General features: G+C 40.7%; 2 protein-coding genes across 10 annotated transcripts in view; both read left to right on the forward strand.

Moving 5' to 3' along the window:
• The first annotated feature begins 1056 nt into the window (after positions 1-1056).
• Positions 1057-10461, forward strand: rnf6 (ring finger protein (C3H2C3 type) 6). The gene is made up of 4 exons (XM_061713322.1): positions 1057-1132; positions 2180-2335; positions 5349-5513; positions 5985-10461. The coding sequence occupies exons 2-4, from the start codon at positions 2188-2190 to the stop codon at positions 7847-7849; spliced, it is 2178 nt and encodes a 725-aa protein (XP_061569306.1). The 5' UTR covers positions 1057-1132; positions 2180-2187; the 3' UTR covers positions 7850-10461.
• Positions 10462-13063: 2602 nt separating this feature from the next.
• Positions 13064-19821, forward strand: part of atp8a2 (ATPase phospholipid transporting 8A2) — a 49485-nt gene continuing 42727 nt past the window's right edge. For 4 of the 9 annotated variants that reach the window (XM_061714011.1, XM_061714012.1, XM_061714013.1 and 1 more), the window contains exons 1-2: positions 13065-13270; positions 15570-15677. In XM_061714011.1, the coding sequence (XP_061569995.1) occupies positions 13228-13270; positions 15570-15677 (151 nt within the window). In that variant the 5' untranslated portion in view covers positions 13065-13227. Of the gene's footprint in view, positions 13271-15569; positions 15678-16399; positions 16535-19821 lie in introns of those variants that run through there. The other 5 variants (XM_061714015.1, XM_061714017.1, XR_009770829.1 and 2 more) reach the window with 4 other exon arrangements.

Consider the following 19821-nt stretch of genomic DNA (forward strand, 5'->3'; position numbering starts at 1 on the left):
ATCTATCTATCTATCTATCTATCTATCTATCTATCTATCTGGAGTTATCTGTGGAGTTTATATATATACACATAAGTTTTATTTAGGTTCAAGTTCAGAGGACCATGGTCAAATTAGTAATTTATTCAGAAAGCCTTTTGAAGAGTGTTCATGTTTAGGATTATATTGAATAGAGGGAGCTTCTTGTGTTAGTGGTTTATATTTAAAACTACAAGAGATTATATCACGATTACAAATATATATATACAGGACTGTCTCAGAAAATTAGAATATTGTGATTTTCTGTAATGTAATTAAAAAAAACAAAAATGTCATCACTGGATTCATTACAAATCAACTGAAATATTGCAAGCCTTTTATTATTTTAATATTTCTGATATCATGGTTTACAGCTTAAGAAAACTCAAATATCCTATCTCAAAAAATTAGAATATTCTTGAAATCTTAATCTTAAACTCTAAGCCATAATCAGCAATATTAGAATAATAAAAGGCTTGCAATATTTCAATTGATTTGTTATGAATCCAAAATGTATGACATTTTGGTTTTTTTAATTGCATTACAGAAATAAACAACTTTATAACAATATTCAAATTTTCTGAGACAGTCCTGTATGTATATACACACACACACACACACACACACACACACACACACACACACACACACACACACACACACACACACACACACACACACACACACACACACACACACACACACACACACACACACACACACACACACGTTAGAAGTCACTGGTTGCCTCGAAAGTCTGATTTAAGCCTTTAGCATTTAGTAATATATTGAATAGAGGGAACTTCTTGTGTTAGTGGTTCATGTTTGAAACTACAAGAGACTAGATCACGATTACCACCTAAAGGTATAAAATGTATAGAAATTCAGTGATACATATACAATCCTGCTAATCATAATTGTAACATTAAGACATACCAAAAAAACAAACCCACGTAAAAAGTGTGCAGGTGTTTGTTGACGTTGTGATTCCAGAGGAGGAACTCCTGTCCGGCAGCTTGTTTCCGCCGGACGACGTGAGGTCGTACCACTGGTCCCATCTTGGCGTGAGGAAGAAGAGCTGAGCGAACCGTCCATATTACAGCTGCTTTGTCAGGTACTTATTTTTTACTAAAAAATGCCTCTGTCACCACGTATTAAAGTCCGCTACCGTCAAGTTTTATGCCCCCGGCACGTTACCCACGTGATAAAACTGTCTTCTTATCACATTATGTATTTTTCAGCGTCGTACTTTGGTGTCGACTGATGGCTAACGCTGCTGAGATGCTGCTTAGCAGCTGAAGCATTGCGCATTGACTCTCCGCTGTTTCCGAAATGCCTGCGGAACTGATCGATGTGTTTGCGTTGCAACGTCGTGTGTGTATACCGGGCGTGTTATGTCAGTGACTTGAGTTGTTTTAATTGTGCTTACAACATTCTTTGTCTTTCCTCCTTCGCCTTTCGTCTACTACATGGAAGGAAGCATCCTACCTTTAGATTGTCATGGCACCGCCTCTGCAGCGCAGCGATAGGCCGCCTGACACGTCAATCACCGAGACTAGGCTGTGATTGGTCGATGGGCAGGATGACAACGCCAGTCTTGATGCTTTATTGCCCTGCCTTCAACATGGCCTTCCGTACATAGAACTGTCACCGGGTTAATATTAGCTTGCATTAAGCCTATTTGGATATGTTTTCATTATGAATAATATCGGGCGTGGACAATTATAAAGGAGGTGAATATTTGTTTGCGTGTGAAAATAGATCAGTTATTGTGTGCAGGCTAAATGTCAGCAGAACTAGTCGCAGCTTCACTCAGACAAAATGCTGGTGGAGTCTCGATAGAAAATGGAAGGCGTGGATTTAACAGTCGGCCTTAAATTGTCACTGCACTGCAAGGGAGTGTTAATTGAAACGCTTTCTTTTGCATTGCCTTTTGCCCTAGCTACTGCATTATATACAGTATAGCCAGATCCAACTTCATGTTTTCTCTTACCTCTGTGATCTGTCCAATGTACAATAAAATAGTTATTACTTGTTGTCTTTTTTTTATGATGCTTTGCATCATTTCGTAGCGAAAATGTTTAATTTATGTGAAGCTTTTGTGGGTATTCTTTGATGACAGTCCATCTCAATATGACATCCTTGCTCATCTGCCTCCCAGCACTTTCCATGGTGATGGACCCTCCTGGTGGGGGAGATGAAAGGCGGAGGCAGGCAGAGCGTCTTCGACGAGAGGAGGCATACTACCACTTCATCAATGAATTGAGTGAGGAGGAGTACCGCCTGATGAGAGACAGCAACCTGCTGGGCACCCCTGGTGAGAAACATCACATATTGTTTGTTTACTGATTAGGACTGTTGTTGTGGTTTTATTCGCGAATATTTCATTTGTAAAAGGTTGTCAAGAAATGCATTATGTTCACAGATGCATCAATTGATCATCAGCTTGTTTATGTTTGTCCAGCCATGAGCAGTGACTATCTGAGCTTTTGTTTTTTCCAGCCACAACAACTGTATAGCAATTTTGCAACACAGGAGCAAAAAAAACAAGAGGATTGCAGACATATTTTACATACCGTTAAATTAATGCTAGCCAACATGCAGACTCCTTTAGGCTAAATGTGATATGTAAGATCATGTAGCCTGTTGGTCATTATGAAGCTAACTGGCTGCTCCTGCCACCTGTCTCTTCAGTCCTGATTCTATATTCAAACTTCTCACTCAGATGCAGGACTGTGAGCAGTTTAGATCACAAGCTGAAGCCGGTTGAGAAGTCCTGGTTGATAATGGAACTGCTGCACATATCATAATATGCCCAGCTCTGTCGCTCACTGCTATCCTGCTCCTGAATCCAGAGGCAGGGACAGAATTCCTTTCCCTTGACCAGTAGAGCTGCCTGTGAGAGTCAGCAGCATTGACTGACCCACTCCCACAGTGCAGCTCTGGCGGCTCGGCATCTCCTCTTTTTCTCGAACTTTCTGTCCCCCGTTATCCTATTTAAAATTGTCACCCACTGCTACTTCAGCCATGGTGATCATTAAGGAAGTACTTTTTTTTTTCTTGAGTGATTTAACTTTATTAATCACTTGATTTGCTTCAGCAATTTTAAAATAGATGCATTTTTCCCTTGACGCAAGCAGCCAACAGTTCCTTGATTTTTGCTGTCATTCCAGTGTCCTGTAATCTTTTTTGCCAAACCTGTTGTGTTCCTGATTGAGGGTTGTAGTTAGTTGTAGTGATTATTGGTTTGTGGTACTTTGCACAATTACTTGTATTATTTATTCCAGTCATAACACACAAAATGCTCTGCTGTGATTCAGACTCACAATGTTTTAAAGGATTATTGCTGATCATACTATGGGGGCCAGCTGGTTCTAAGCCGTTTTCGCTTTGATGTTTTGAATACATTTACATAGGCCAAAATCTATCCATCAATTTTCCTCCACTTTATCTGAGGTTGGGTCGCTTAAGTGGAAAATCTGGGGGTTCGGTCCTCTGTCTGTGTTAAATGTATCAGATTCTGTGCCAGTCAACCTTTGAGACGTGAGCTGCACAATGATTCAGGTCAAGGACAGTTATTGATATCACAGCCACATATGCTTTCCTGGAGTCAGAATCGGAGTTATTCAATGTGAGTTGAAACAGAAAGTTTTCAAATTGAAAACATCTCCATTGATTTGTAAACAAGAGCTCATTAGTCCAGAAAGCAGGATTTCAAGATAGCTCAAATTCAACCGAGTGCCCTAACTTCCTAATACTTGAAATGCAGTATAACTGCCTCAAGTTACTTGAAGATAAGACCATCAGGTATTAACAACCTTATAAATGGAAGTTGTTTTAAAGAAAACAAGCCCTCCTTCAAGCTGGATGGGTTACTTTGGTCTCTATATGCCGTCAGCTGTAAAATAAGGACGTTTGAGTGGCCAAAAAACTACACAATCAAAATGAACACCAACCTATGATCCCTTAATTCTCAGATAAAGTGAGATGCACTAAATGTAATTTTCATTTGGATTTTTATTGGCAGAAAACAAAGTAATCCACTGTAAGTCTGTAGGGTTCTTATTTTGAAATTTGAAGGTTGTTAGAGGAGGTCCTGTGACATGATTCAATTTTTGGAAATAATTTCTTAATGACTGAATTTATCTTTTTGTTAAAGAAACAATATATCATAATAGTTGTCTGCTGTAAATGAAATGCCTTACCAAGTTAAAAAAAATTATATTGGCTTGCCAGACTAAAGAAAAACAAAAGAGAAAAATAAATATCAGTTTCATAGTAATGTGATCACAGCTCTAAAAGTTTTTTTTTTTTTTGAGGGTCCATATTTCCATATTTGGGGGCAGTGGTAGTCTAGTGGCTACAGAGGTTTACTTTGGACTGGAGCACTCAAGTCACAGAATGGCAACCAAGATGAACCACCTTGGGCCCCTGAGCAAGGCCCTTAACCCTAATTGCTCTCCGTGTGTTTGTTCTCTCACATGCAAGTCTCTTTGGATAAAATGACAGCAGTAGTAGTGCATAATAAAACTTGTTTACTAGTTTAGCTGGTCAGCATTTTCTTAACATTTGATCGCCCCCCACCCCCAACACACACCGACTTTTTTTTCTCTCTCCAACGTCGATGCACACATACACATAAGGAAAGACACAAGTGAGTTTATTGAGGCATGTTAGCTGTTTTTACATATGGACATGTAAGCAGTGATGCTTTGTCATTATATAGCACATACACAGCACTAACACCAGAGGGCTAGTGGTCACTTGTATTTGAACAGATGCACATAGTGATAGAAGAAGCAGAAGTTATACAGGCAAAATTTGATTTGCACCAGTTGAAAGTAAGATTCTGTTCTTATTGGTTTTTAAAAATTTGAACACAACCATCTTCACACCTGAGTCACTGACTCACAACTCCCACCAAAGCACCTTAATATTTGATATATTTGATATTTTGATACTTGATATTTCATTCTTGGCTCGGACAGCAGATGACGGAATACCAATAAGTGACCATATCGTTATTTAAATGAACAGTAAGCACATTACTCTCCATCATCCATGTCTCCCTTTTATACATCCATCTCTACCGGACTTCAGCCCACATGTGTCAAGATCCCCTAGTTTAGGGTCACCTGGATCACCTGGTTTAGGGGTTTGTCTGCTTTAGATACTTCTCATCTCACAACAGAGAGGGGATGAGGGGTAGTTTTTCTCTGCAATGCGAGCCCAAGTCTAGTCTTTATAAGTAAATATACTTATAAAATATAGACAGAGATAGTTGCTCTGGTATACAGTCTGTATATCCATATGCACTGTGTGTTTTACAGGGGAAGTGACTGCGGAGGAGCTTCAGCAGCGTTTGGACGGAGCAAAAGAGCGCTCATCTTCTCAGCCTCGCACGCAGCAGCGTTTGCAGACTGCTGACTCTGGAGAGCATCAGAGTAGTAGTGGGGAGGGAGAGGAGAGAGCTGCTGCAGGGAGACGAGGGGCAGGTAGTAATGTGACTTTGACCTCTCCTAATCTGGCTTTCACTGTAGGATTTGGTATGGTTATTATAAACTATTTTACAGAACATCACAAAGTGTGTGTGTGTGTGTGTGTGTGTGTGTGTGTGTGTGTGTGTGTGTGTGTGTGTGTGTGTGTGTGTGTGTGTGTGTGTGTGTGTGTGTGTGTGTGTGTGTGTGTGTGTGTGTGTGTGTGTGTGTGTGTGTGTGTGTGTGTGTGTGTGTGTGTGTATAATATGTATATATATATATATATATATATATATATATATATATATATATATATGTTTAGATTCATTTAAACTTAACAAATTGATTTCAAAGAAATTCAATCACACTAGATTTTAGAAAGCAGTCTTATTTTTATATTTGTGATTTCCTTCATGTCAAGTACACACTAGCTTACTTACAATATATATACACAAGCACTTATTTATTTATTTATTTTTCCTCCCACAGGAGGCACGGAGCCCGGACCAGAAACATCTAATGGTGATTCCTTGCTGGAGTGGCTTAACACTTTCAGACGCACCGGTAATGCGACTCGCAGCGGGCAGAGTGGCAACCAAACGTGGCGTGCCGTCAGTCGGACCAACCCTAACAGTGGAGAGTTCCGTTTTAGCCTGGAGATCAATATAAACCACGATCAACCAGAGCCAGGAGAGCATAATGACAGCGTGGACAACACGGATGCAGCTGAGCTACCTGTGACTGCTTCCAACACAACTGACCCCTCTATAGACACTATTCCCCTCTTATCCAGCTCCCGCCCTTCAGCTACATCAAGGCCTGCTCCATATCCCTCCCCCCGCCCAGCCATCAGCAGAAGGATGCAGACAAGGCGCACACGAGGCAGTAATACCACACTGTCCATGAGCCCCTCTGCAGTTCCTCCTCCTCTGCTGGAGGCTACACCCGCCGTTGTTGCTTCCCAACGGAGGGGTACCACTTTGCACTCTTTAGTACCTCCCCCCACTGTCCCCAGTGCTTCTATTAATCAGACTTCGCATGTTCAGCGCCAGCTCCTGAATGTAGAAGTGGAGCAGGGGCATAGCACCATGCCTGCTTCTTTAGAATGTCCCCAGGTGTCACCTCAGTCTGGGTCACAAGTCCCAGCCGCAGGACACGAAACACGTGGCAGTAGGACTCGATCACGCGGCCGCGCACGCAGGGCTGCGACAGGGAACAGTGTTTCATCTCGCATGTCGAGACGAAGTCGTTCCCCGTTACACAGAGCATCTGTCGTCAGTATCTCTCCGCCATCTGGCAGCGGCCTCAGCGCTTCTGCCGTTCATGCTGTTGAGCCGAGCAGCGTCACAACCTCCGTGTCGATGGAGACTGGGTCAGAACCTGCAGCGGCAACAGAATCAGCTGTGGAGACAGTAGAACGTCAGAGTGAATCACACGCATCAGGAGCGGGAAGTTCAGCAGTGAGACGGCATCCTACCATCATGTTAGATCTGCAAGTGAGAAGGATTCGACCCGGTGAGAACCGCGATCGGGACAGCATCGCCAGCAGAACACGATCCCGCGCACGGGTTGCTGAGAATACCGTCACATTTGAAAGTGACAGCGGTGGATTTAGACGCACCATATCCCGCTCTGAGCGAGCCGGGATCCGCACTTACGTGAGCACGATTCGGATTCCACTGAGGCGCATCAGTGAGACAGGCCTGGGAGAACCCAACTCCACTGCTCTACGGTCCATCCTGCGACAGATCATGACTGGATTTGGGGAGCTCAGCTCCCTAATGGAGACAGAGGCTGACTCTGAAAATGTTGCACCGAGCCACGCCGATGTCGGTGGTACAAATGGCAACACCAGTCCTGTCAATAATCTACAAACAAATGAGAGTGCAGCTGGCCAGCTCGGTACAGGTGAGGCTGTTCAGGAGAGGGTGGGGCTTGTGGGGAATGATGATGAGCAGAATGGGCAGGCCAGACTTGGGGGAGCAGTAGTGAGCACCACAGAGGGCCGGCCCAACAACAGAGACACCAACAATCTAGTAGAAAACGGCACCCTACCGATTTTGCGGTTGGCACACTTTTTTTTGCTCAACGATGAGGAAGATGATGAACATCCCAGAGGCCTGACCAAAGAACAGATTGACAATCTATCAACCCGCACTTATGGTCAGGCCAGCCTGGAAGGTGAAATAGGTCGTGCATGCAGCGTCTGCATCAATGAATATGCTCAAGGCAACAAGCTTCGCCGTCTGCCCTGCTCCCACGAATTCCACATCCACTGTATTGACCGCTGGCTGTCTGAAAACAACACCTGCCCCATCTGCAGGCAGCCTATACTTTCAGTGCATCGTGACTGACCTGTTCGCCCTAAAGCAAAACCATCCTGCTCCCGGCTGGCTGAACTGAGCAAACCCGAGTGGGCTTTGCATGTAAATAGCTTTGATGGGTTAATTTCTTTGAAAATATCCATTGTGTTGAGGAAGGTTGAACAAAAACAGTGTGGAGAAGTGAAACAATAAATCCAGAGAATTAACAAAACTTTATTTTTTTAGAATTTTTGTTTTCAACAGCTTGTCTATTTCCCTCTTCTTATGACCTTGGTTGCTATTCCTTTCATAAACCTTCAGAGATCCTTATGTCAGTGATGGCATTGATGCGTTAGGGCGCTCTGGAGCAGCTGCTAAATAGTTTCAAATTAACTTAGATGTCTGATACCTGTGACATCACTTTTACCCAACTGGACAATGCAAATAATTCAGACTTGATTTATTCAATATAATCTGTAAATAACTCACCAATGCTTCTAAGGTTTCTCAAGTAAAACACTACTCACATGCCATCTGCTCAGAACGGAGGCAAGAAGTCCGTTTTTTTTTTTTTTTTAATTAAACATTTGCCATTTTAAAGCTTCAACATACATTTTAAAGGGATCCTTTACAGTTTATTAAGAAATGTATGATTTGTTGTGATTTGTATGAGCTATGTGTTCAGTTTTAAAGAAGATTTATTCTGTATTTCTCTTTGTTAAAGCCCTCATGGGACTGTTAAGACCTGGTATTTATGTGTGTTCTGAGTGATCCGATCACCAATGGACATCTCTTAAGTACGTATGTCAATGCGTGGCATAAAAATACAGCTCCACCTGCATCTTTAGCGAACACCTATGATAATATCTGTTACTTTCCAATATACAAATAAACACGTCACTTTGTCAAAATCAGCTAAATAAACAGTGTATCAGTGAGTCTACTGATTTATTTATTTTCTGTAAGATTTATACTCTATGGATCTGAACTATAGGATTAAGACAATAAGTCCTTTTTCATTTACTGGGCTTGTTTACAGCAGATTTACAAGTATATCAATAACATCAGTTATGTAAAAGACAAATGAAAGGAGTGAAAAGAGCATAGAATAGTGCTTTTTGATGTTTATTTTTGCAGAGCTCAGTGTCTCGGTGTCAGTGATGCACAAAAATACACCATCTGAAGCTTTTAAAGTTGTCAGTTTTCATTTTGAACTAATCTTTGAAGAAAGCCTGGAAATGACCAAACATACGCAAACAGCATCTCTTAAAAGTCTTATATATATTCACAGGTTTTAAGGAGTGTAAATACTCTACTTACTGACTCACAGGAAAGATCTGGAGCTCTGGTACAGCACCATCTGTTTTGTTCCCTTTTGATGGAGATGCTAACAAAAAATGAGCAGTGATATTTCTGTGACTAAAATGATCCTGTGAGTTTGGGATATGTGGTTTGGGAAGCATCAAACATCGCAGACCACATCTGATTGGCCCAGTTGCTTTCACATCTGTATTGAAGTGCCATCCACTGTCATTTGGATCATATAGAACGCACTATGCACCAGGTCTGAACGGGCCCCAAGTCTTACTGCAACATCGAAATCAGTTAATCATCCAATGAAATCTACAAATTGGAAATCACAAATGTTTCCCATATGAACAGCGCAGTTCAAATGAAAGGCAGTCAGCATGTGATAATCAGGGGTTCAGACTTGCTTGTATGTGTTGTGCAATATGAGGTGAAAGAAGTATTATTTTGACGTTCATTGATGTTTACTTTGTAATTCCTGGTTCTTTTATCAACTTCTACACAAAATGTCTCTTCAGTATAACATTTTCGTGTCCTCTCAGATCTTGTTGCCATGTCAGATCCCAACATGACTTTTAGGGTTAATATTGCTGACCAAGCTGCGAGATGGCATTTAAATAATTAAACAAATTAAATTTAGTTTTTACGGTTGTCCAGCAAACTAAAAATACTTATTCATGAAACAAGTTCTGAAATGTTTATGTTCATAGCATCTGCCTTGGAGTAATATATTTCTTCATTGTCTTTTATGTTTTAATTTTATGTTGGGCTACATGCACAGATAATTGCATTTCTAGTGTGAAAAGAGGATTGTGGACTCGTTTCCACCAATAGTCACTTTATGCTTAAACAGGAAATATTACATCTGTGCAGTTAATATGTTGCTATCAAAACTGCAGGAGCAATGCAGTATAGTATGTAAGAATGTGTGAGTGATCCGTGTGTATGCTTTCATTGTTAGTGTGTGTGTGTGTTTGTGTGCGAAGGGAAGGCCTAGTGTCCATAAAACCTGGTTCTGAGAAACCTGTTCAGTCAGTGTCCACCTCGGAGGCTTGTGGGTAAACAGCTCAGAAGTGAATATTTATTCTATTCCTATTTAATAAAATGGAAATCAGCCTTTTGAAGTATGAAATGTGACATGTTACAATGTGATGAGAGTTAATAAAATGGACATGATGAATACGTTACTATGTAATGATTTAAAGACATCAGGTTTCTCCATTGCTCTTGATAAGTGTGTAAAATGCCACTTAACATGAATGTTAATCCTTTTGTATTTATGTCTTATATTTGCACGTGGTAAATGAGGTGGAGTTTATTTTAACAGCTTTTTGCACATTTTGATAGCTCTCCATCATAGAGAATCTTAGTAAGGGTCTTAATTTCAAGGTGAGTAAAAACTAATGTTTGTATTGGGTTATAGCCTAGTCTTTATTTTTGAGTGCTAGCTGTGTATTTCTAGGAAACTCAACGAATTTGTTAATTTTAACCCCAAACTATTGGATTTGACTTTAACGGGAACAAAATTGAATAAATATAATTGATTTAGGATATTCCAAATTTAGCAGGTGTCTTTCAACCTTGGATATACTGTGTTTTCCATCTTAATTCATTAATTTCCTTCATTAACCCCTAGTAGCATTTTGTGGTTCACTTAATCTAGTCAGTGATATATAAGAGGAAGTTTGTCAATTTTTTTCCTCATTTTATTGTTGCCAACTATCGACTGTTTATAACTGACATCTTGTGTCAGGGGAGCGTGAACGTGTACGCATTATCCCGTGCGCGCCCCCGCTGCTCAGCTGAAAAAAAATGACGTAAAGCCAGATAGGACAGTAATAGAAATGTCACGGCTACCTTTCAAATTAAGAGTTGTAAACAACAGCTTAAATGATAGTAATTACACTTTAGTGGTTTGTTTAGTATAGCATTGTAACAACAACCCCTTGAGTTTCTTTTAAATTTCCGTAGTCATTATTCCGAAATCTCCATATACGTTATATTTAATAAAAGAATGCTTTTTTTCCAGGTGAACGTTACATTTTATTATTATTTGCAGGTCTTCTCATCACTTTTCTCTGCAGAAAATATGAAAGAACAGTGTTTCAGTGCCACACAATGATGCACTTTCGCGGTACTGTAGTATCTGACCTCTGACTTCCTTACTACCAGAAAAATGACCAGTAACGACTGGACTCATATCTTAATCTTATTATAAGCATCTGACCCCTGTTACATTAATACACATTTCACATTGTCTATAGTAAGCAAACAGTTATCAATACAAATAATAAGACAGCTTTTGGCTCTTCAAATAATTCACCTTAATCAATAATCATTTAAATGTCAGCATTAAATCACAATAACACCTCACTGACTGTATTTCCTTTTCTCAATAACAAATTATGTATACACGTTATCTGTAATTTCTGTATGTAATTACCTTCAATTTGGCACACATAACCAATTACAAATAACACAAAATGAATAAATGGACATTAAACCCACTTAACTTGTCCTTATTGCTACTGTTAAGAGTAACTTATTTACCTTAGATACTAAGGTAAATAAGTTACTCTTAACAGTAACAATATGAAAAAATCTTAAACCATTAAAACGGTTGGAATTCTGTTATTTTGTATCATTATTACAATACCATAGTAAGTATTGTCTTTATATGCTCTCTACAGATACATTTAAAACTATTCAATACATGCACGTACAGCACAGAGACTGGGCCAAATGTTACACAATAAGATACTGAGGTTTTGTAGTGGCCACTCACTAGCAGAACACTGTAGTTTCAGTGGGTTAGAATTCACAAGGATCTAGCCGTTATTAATGATGATGATGACTTTTCAGTTAGTGTTCTGTTACTGTTGGTGACTGGCAGTTGAAAGGAGAGACGGAAATAAACAAGTTTTTCCTTCGTCCACAAAAAGGCAAGGCAAGGCAAGTTTATTTATATAGCACAATTCAACAAGGTAATTCAAAGTGCTTTACATCGGCATTAAAAGCTTGCAAGACATAATTAGACAGTAAATAACAAATAAAATGAAATAAAATTATGAGAAAAGAAGGTAAAATAATAAAAAGCACAAGTTGCTGAAATTTAAGGACAGTAGAGTACAGCAGGTACACATCTCATTCGCGGTTTTCAGAAAGTATTTAATTTAAGAGTATGCTTAAATAACAAATAAATGAAATAAAATGATAAGAAAAGAGGTAAAATAATAAAAAGCACAAGTTGTTAAAAATAAGGGCAGTAGAGTACAGCAGGTAAGTATTTAATTTAAGAGTACGCTTCAGTAAACGGTAATGTTTTTAGGCCTGATTTAAAGGAGCTGACAGTTGGAGCAGACCTCAGGTCTACAGGAAGTTTGTTCCACCGGTGAGGAGCAGAATAACTGAACGCTGCCTCACCTTGCTTGGTTCTTGTTCTGGAACCACAACAAACCAGATCCAGATGAACCTCAGGGGTCTGGGAGCTTCATAGGAACTAACAGATCAAGCATGTATTTTGGTCCAAGACCATTCAGGTCTTTGTAGACCAGCAGTAAGGTTTTAAACTCTATCCTTTGACTCACTGGATGCCAGTGTAGTGATTTCATGACCGGTGTAATGTGGTCCAGTTTCCTGGTGTTTGTAAGGACTCTGGCAGCGTTCTGGATCAGCTGCAGCTGCCTGATAGATTTCTTAGATGTCATTGCAATAATCCAACCTACTGAAAATGAATGCATGAATACGTTTTTCCATGTCTTGTTTAGACAGAATCCCTTAAAGCGTTCTTCAGCTCTTTTATTCCCAAACTCCTACAGTTTTGTCATTTTAAACAATTGAATTCTACTACTACCAACAAGGAAAGGGGAAAAAAAATGTGTACTTTATTTTGAAAACTACCGGAAGTAATGCATTTTTTAATTTCGATTAATTTTTACGCTTGTTGAGCCTAAGTGCGACGATCCCTCTGCTTTCCCAGCGAGAAATGATGATCAGCGCGCAGCGGCAGGTAGGAGGCCCGCTGCCCGGGCCCGCAGCAGCTCTGCCCCGCTGTGAGCCGTGAGCATGTCCCCGCTCTGGCTCCCTGGTCCCCGCAACACTGATCACTGTCCACCACCAACATGTACTTCAACCGGAGAGGCAAGAAGATACACAGCGAGGGAGGTAAGATAAAACCTCCGCCTCATATTTATTAAGCGTTTGTTTTTTTTTTCATTTCATCTCAATCGTGGTTTAAAAATGTGACCTGCCATATTGCAAAGTGTTTATCTCGTTGACGGGCCTGTTATCTTGGGATATATATAGAGGCCTGTGTGCAATAATGCGTGTTTGGTATGTGCTTGGCATAATAACTGGCAACCATATTGTCGGGGACTGCGGCATGCATATGGAGTGACTTGCTGTGCCGGTATTTACTCATAATAAGGGATGCAAGGGCAAGGAGGCTGCAGATACACACTAAAAAAAAACAACCTAAAATGTTCACAAATTATGATCCTAAGAGAAGAGATGCCATGAAAACACTAAGAGATGACCATGTACATTACTCTTGATGGCTTGAATATGTCATGCCTAATCTCAACACTTTTTTATGGTGGTATTCAGTATTATATAATTGTGTTGCATCATCTTATATTGTTTTGACCCCCTCTGGATTGCATTTTACTGACCTCTTTTCCACTCGTGTGTAGTTGGGTTTTCTTTTCTTTTCTTTTTTTTACACTGATGCTCATGACAAAATAGTAATAAGTGGCTGAGCAGTTTCACACACAGACGTCCGAGACCAGCGCGTGCAGAATCAATCCTATAACAGCCTATTACCTCCCGGATTTATGCACCACGTGACCGTCCAAGGAGCGCACCTTCTGGGGCGTCCGGAAATGACTCTTACCTCAGTTGCAGCAAACCCACGCATCACATCATTTTTGGCAGCTTATGTTGAAAAAGCGGATCAGTTGACTCCACCAGAAAGCTTATCCATCCAGGTGAATACTATACAAAACAGTGCGTAATTTATTTGATGGTTAATCCCATCTAACAAGGTTAAACTACTATTTAAATGAGGTAAATTGAGGCTACAATAGCTTGTTTCAGATGTGGGAAACACATTTAATTTGATTGATCTGGAAGAGAGGCGCATGTGTTTGTCTCATCCAGTGGCTTCTAATTGTGGCTGGCACATATTGTCAGGCTGCTTAGTTTTTGTTGTTGCTGTTTTGTATGTGTGGATGTTCGTGTCACTGCATGTCTCTTTCAGTTTCCAGAAATAGAAAGAAGTGTAAATTGTGAGGAAAGATGAGCACCAACTAGGTCATGGAGCGTTCAGGTTGGAGCTTCCCAGATATATACATTTTGAAATTAGTAATGATGATTACAAGAAAGATATCAAATTGCCACCATACCATTTTGACCATAAGGACTCCAGCTTTAATTTAATAACTTTATTTGTGTACTTATCTTTAAATTATAATGTCAGATTGCCTCTCAGTAAATACTTTGCTGGGTTTCGCTTCTCATTTACATTAGACCTGTTAATGACTTTCTGTTACTCAATTTATTTATTGGTTTTATTGACTTTAAGAGACGGATTTCTGTTCACAAGGAAAACGTGTACGGCTGAGGAATGTTATTCCAGTATTTGTATACTGTAGTGTTCCCTCCTGGGTTCTTCATGTTCCCTGTACTGTAATCTCTTGGAGCCTCACCTCTTGATTCTTTGCTCCAGTTAACGAACTGCGTCTTCTCAGGGGATGACGTCTACAGCTCCCAATCTGTTATATGCACAAAAATAAAAAAACCCCACAGATTTCTAGATTTAAGAATAATATAAATATTTCATGATAGAAACTATTTAAAACTACTCTTTGTGTGATACATTGAAATTCCATGAAGCAACATTGGTTCAGAGGATGTATTGTACCACGTTTGATTCTATTATTTTATGAATTTGTAGATGATAAAGATGATAAAACGGATTTTAATATTGTATGTCCTTCAATTTTTACAAATCATCTTGGACAGTCTTCAGGATTTGTCTTCAGAGAGAAGGCCATATTCTGTACCACTGTTGTTTTGTCTTGTTTATGTAAGCTGGCCAACTGTTACCAGGACATCTGTTTTGAGAAGATAATGACTGGTCCTAATGGTTGCCAAGCTACTGAAGATGCAGTTTGGAAGATATGGAGAGGACAGTCAAGTTCTCAAACAGTGTATGTACACGAGCTGGCCACGAGGGGGCGCTCATAGACAAGCTTCAAGGTTTTTTTTCATTCTGTGGGCATACATCTTTCATATGCAGGCATGTACCTCATGTCGCTATGAATGCTTTCAAGTAAAGGCAAACACAGGCACATTGAAGAGCAGTTAATATCCTCTAGTAGCGCAGTGTTGTCTAGTGTTTGTTTACTGACTTCTTGTCTTATGTGTTGTTTTCTCCTGCCGCGGCCTGTCTTTGCACCCACAGAGCAGTTAGTGTTGACCACGCTTAGACAGGAGGCTTCTGAACTGCAGGACCCAAGCCGGGGTACCAGTGCTACCATGCGTTCCCGCCTCGCAGACAGGTTTGACAAAAGTGAGTTTGCTCAATTCAGACTGGATGATGCCCCATTTGTGTCCGGAGTCCCAAGGTGCATGTGCCAACAGCTGTAATGCGCATTGGCTAGGAGAAGGTTTCTCCCGGCTCCCAGCCCTCGAGAGCTACATTGTGGAGTTAGTTTGTGTTAACAGTTTTCGGCTGAAAAGGTTAAGACACAATGTGGACCCCGTATAATATGTAGCTCCTTGGGGCCTGGAGTGATGAATGCTGTATCACCCTCTCACTGCATGGGCTCATCGATAGTAGTGACCACCTGCACCAGACCCTGCTGGTGAGGTAAGACAAATATATGTAAAACTTCAATTTGCACACAAGCATGCTGCAGAACAGATTACATGCATGTATGGACATGGCATGCTTGATTAGAGTATGTACCTGAACACTGCTGGATGCATGTATGGCTGTGGGTTTAGATAAGCACAGATGAGAAGCTGCATGTTGAGCTCTTCTATGTATTCTGGCATTAAAAAATGTGTACTCAACTGTGTGTGCATATGTTTGGAGAAAGCGTGGAGCAGTGTACTCACGTGTGTGTTCGGTTACGTTAGTATAATTTATGTTGGTGCACGTTGCAACCTGTTGGATTAACAGGTTATGGATTAGCAGCAGGTGAAGTTGCAGAGCAGACACAGAGAGGATTATCATGTTCGTTCACTGCTCCCTCTGCCTTTAAGAGGCTTTCTTTCCTTACTTCCTACTCTGGTAAGGTGGCAAATGGACGCCGAGGCATTGATAGCAACCAGGTTGGCCTGGACCTTGAAATAGGGCCTGCTGGTCACCTAGGAGACCAGCGATGGGACATAATGGTTGCCGAGGCAGACGGCGTTCTGTTGGTAATGTGTTCACGACTTCAGAGCATAATTGTGGGATGGACAGAGGCATATATGGGAGGAGGTTTTAAAATGTTTTAAAGTGAATGTTGCCGCTGCGTGAGGGGGCTTTCAAGATAATTCAGTTTCACCTGACAATATATTGTCACACTATATACGTGGTTGACTTTAAAAAAAAATTAAGTTATACTTTTAAATTAGTGATATTTGTACCGACTATTGCTATCTATGCGATTAAACAATTCAACAAACTCCTGAAAGTTATCAGGCTTTCCTTTATTTGTCTTTAAACATAAGATGAATGACATTAGAAGTATGATGCATATGGTGAAAAATGAAAAAGTTTTTCATTCAACTTGATCGTGCAGCTGAAATAACTGTGCTCGGTTGATTATGTAATGATTATGACAGGACTCGTGGGTGGTTGTGTTTTAGTGTTTAGCTCGAGAGCACATTAGTAGGATGTGTGGATGACAGGCGATTTAAACCTGAGACTTTTCTATCAACAATGATTATGCATGTTGTTATTCTGTTTGCTAAAACAGTGAAGGCAAGCATGCTGGGATTACGATCCATACTTAGATTTGCAAGAACTACGAATGAATTACTGATCATCATTTTTCAGGTAATAAAAATGTGGAACCCCCAGTGTCCCCAGACTGGTTTTGGGAAGTGGGAGTACTTAAACATCTGGGGGTAATTGTAGCAATCCCACTATAGCCGTCATTATAATAAATAGCCATTGCATTTAATCTCTGTGCACATTGGATTGAGCAAGTAAGTATCGCTGAAGCTACACTTTTCCCTTATAAATATACAGTTCTGGCAGCCGCTAAAGCCGTTACTGAGAAGGACTCTTGGGTAGTAGCTGTCTCGAGTGAAAGTTCGGGCTCAGTACCAAGGCAGAGTGCCTGGTGAAATATGTTCTGCCATGCTGGAAAATGTTGTTGAATTATGCAGCTTGTGAGTATCTATTATTCAGTAGCCCTGGCTTCTTTTTAACAGTGAAAGTTTGGCATGAGGGCATCCCAGCCCAAAATACAAAAGTTAACACTCATATTAAAAATTAAAGCATGCGGTTACTGGTATGTCATTCACATCACATATATGTTGAATTTAACTGTCTGAAGTTTCAGACTGGATTTCCTTTTTTTTTTTTTTTTTTTTTTAAATACCTCTGAAACAGATGATTCTATCAGGTTATGTATGTTTGATCTAATAGACTTGTAATGACATCGGAAGACATTCAGGTACGTTAGTGAAAAGCATCCCCTCAGTCTGGCTGAAATTTTACCATTGAAGTTGATTGTTTTTAGGAAATGAGACATGGTTTGTTTAATACTCAGCAACTGAATGAGTAGTTGGTGGAATCTAGCTTGCAGGGTATGAGATCAGAGTGTTGAGTGCGGTTCAGTCTAGTCTTACCTGTTCTGGCTGCAGGTTATCAGACCTTCTGTGCCTGTCTATCTGTCTGTCTTAGGTGTTTCATTTGTAATTGACCCGACTAAGCATTGCTGGGGTTTGCTGCTGACTCATCATTGAACCATAGGTAATAAGTTAGGAGGCAACTACGCCTCTACTCCATCAGAGATGAGTAACAGAGGGATTGATCTCTTCAAAAATGAATTATACCTGAAGTCTGGTGCTGAGAAAGTCATTGTATTGATTCTTTTATTAAGGTGGAGCCTGCTGGGGTTAGAAAGTGGCAGTATGGCTGGATAGAGTATTGTGTGAAATTGTTCCATAAGCTTCGAGATGAACAGTAAACTAGAGAAAACTTAACACAGAAACCAATATCTCTCAAAGAAAACAGTAGCTTGATGACATTATAGTTGATGTCCATTCTCCTTTCTTGTGTTAAACCTTCTTTAATCATTTCCTGACAATCATTTGCTATCTTGGGTGAACCAAGGAACATTTGCAGTGTAGCATGCTCAGCTGTGATAGTGACTTACAGCTCATTTTTGTCCACAGTTAATGGCCTGGTCATAGATATAGAGAAGGGAGATTGGCTGTTTATCAGATTGCTTGGATAGACTTTAACCCTTGCTCTGTGCATTGTACATGCACGTTAGTTTCTTTTTCTTCTTAGAAAGTGGATAGCACTTCTGTCTGCAGATCAACAACTGCTGTCATGCTGTTAAGTGCAAGCATACATCACTCATGACACAAAAGCTCTTTCTTTCCAGGTCAGGATGGCACAACCTGTAAATTAGTCTAGCCGACTTACTTCTGTGGGATTTTGCAATTTCTCGTTCACTTAGAGTCTCCAGCGTGAGTGGCATCTAATGATGTTAAACCAATTTGGGTTATTGACAAGGGTGGAAAATAATCCGTCTATTTTAGCATTGTAGTGCTGCAGAAATGGGGTTTTGAGACTGTGGAAATTCAATATGCGAAACCCTGCCGGTGCTTATTCTTTTTTCAATTATTCATGCAATCAGTCTGTTGTTTTCACTCACAGGACCACCCCATAGATGGATACACAATGCATTGATCCAGTTAATATCATTATTCCAAACATTGTGCCTTAGAATAACTCTAGATGGGTGCTTTATAACGTCACCGATCTCATTGTATGTTTACAATCGAGCCGTCATGAATACTTTAAAGACTTCTTTCTAAGGATATGGGTTAACAAATACTGTACATGCAAGATGATATTATGTTTTGCAATAGATGCAGTGTGATGCACGTACTTCTGCAGAAGTACGTGCATCACATGTGCAAGATAATGACAAAGGTGTGAATGGCAGAAACATGCTGGAAGTGACAGCTGATGTCGCAGGGCATCACAGTATAGAGAGAACATGAAGTGGTCTCCTGATGGATGACTCTTGACTTACGGATGTCATTTGATCCATCTGTGCCTGACCACAGGACCTCAGGCGGTGTTTGGGGCTGCTGGCCCTTTAAGGCGGATTTATGGTTCCGCGTTACACCAACGCAGCGCCTACGGCGTAGGTACGCTACCCACTACGCCGTACCCTATGGCGTCGATTTAACGCGGGACCATAATTCAGGCATTAAAAGCTGATCCCCGGCGTCGCTCCTCCGCAGCGCCGAAGGAGTTCCGTGTGGTTCCCCTCGCCGTCCTCGCTCTTATACCGACGAGGAAAGGAGATCGCCGGGAAAAAGGCTCCCCACAGCTCCACGGGACACTTTTATTTCCCCGGCCGGGACTGGGTATCTTTCTATTGAGCCCAGCCGGAGAAGGCGCAGGGCTGCTGCATCTGTCCTCGCCCAGCTCCTCCGTCCTTTACACCAGCTGAGCAAACTCAAGCAGTCGG

The sequence above is a fragment of the Cololabis saira genome, chromosome 22 (assembly GCF_033807715.1).
Source record: "Cololabis saira isolate AMF1-May2022 chromosome 22, fColSai1.1, whole genome shotgun sequence".
In the NCBI taxonomy this organism is placed as follows: Eukaryota; Metazoa; Chordata; class Actinopteri; order Beloniformes; family Belonidae; genus Cololabis; species Cololabis saira.

Excerpts from the sequence above, each read along its gene's own strand:
- rnf6 (XM_061713322.1), top strand. The coding sequence starts at position 2,188 with ATGGTGATGGACCCTCCTGGTGGGGGAGATGAAAGGCGGAGGCAGGCA. Across the intron at positions 2,336-5,348 it reads CAACCTGCTGGGCACCCCTG|GGGAAGTGACTGCGGAGGAG; the intron begins GTGAGAAACATC and ends TGTGTTTTACAG. Across the intron at positions 5,514-5,984 it reads TGCAGGGAGACGAGGGGCAG|GAGGCACGGAGCCCGGACCA; the intron begins GTAGTAATGTGA and ends TTCCTCCCACAG.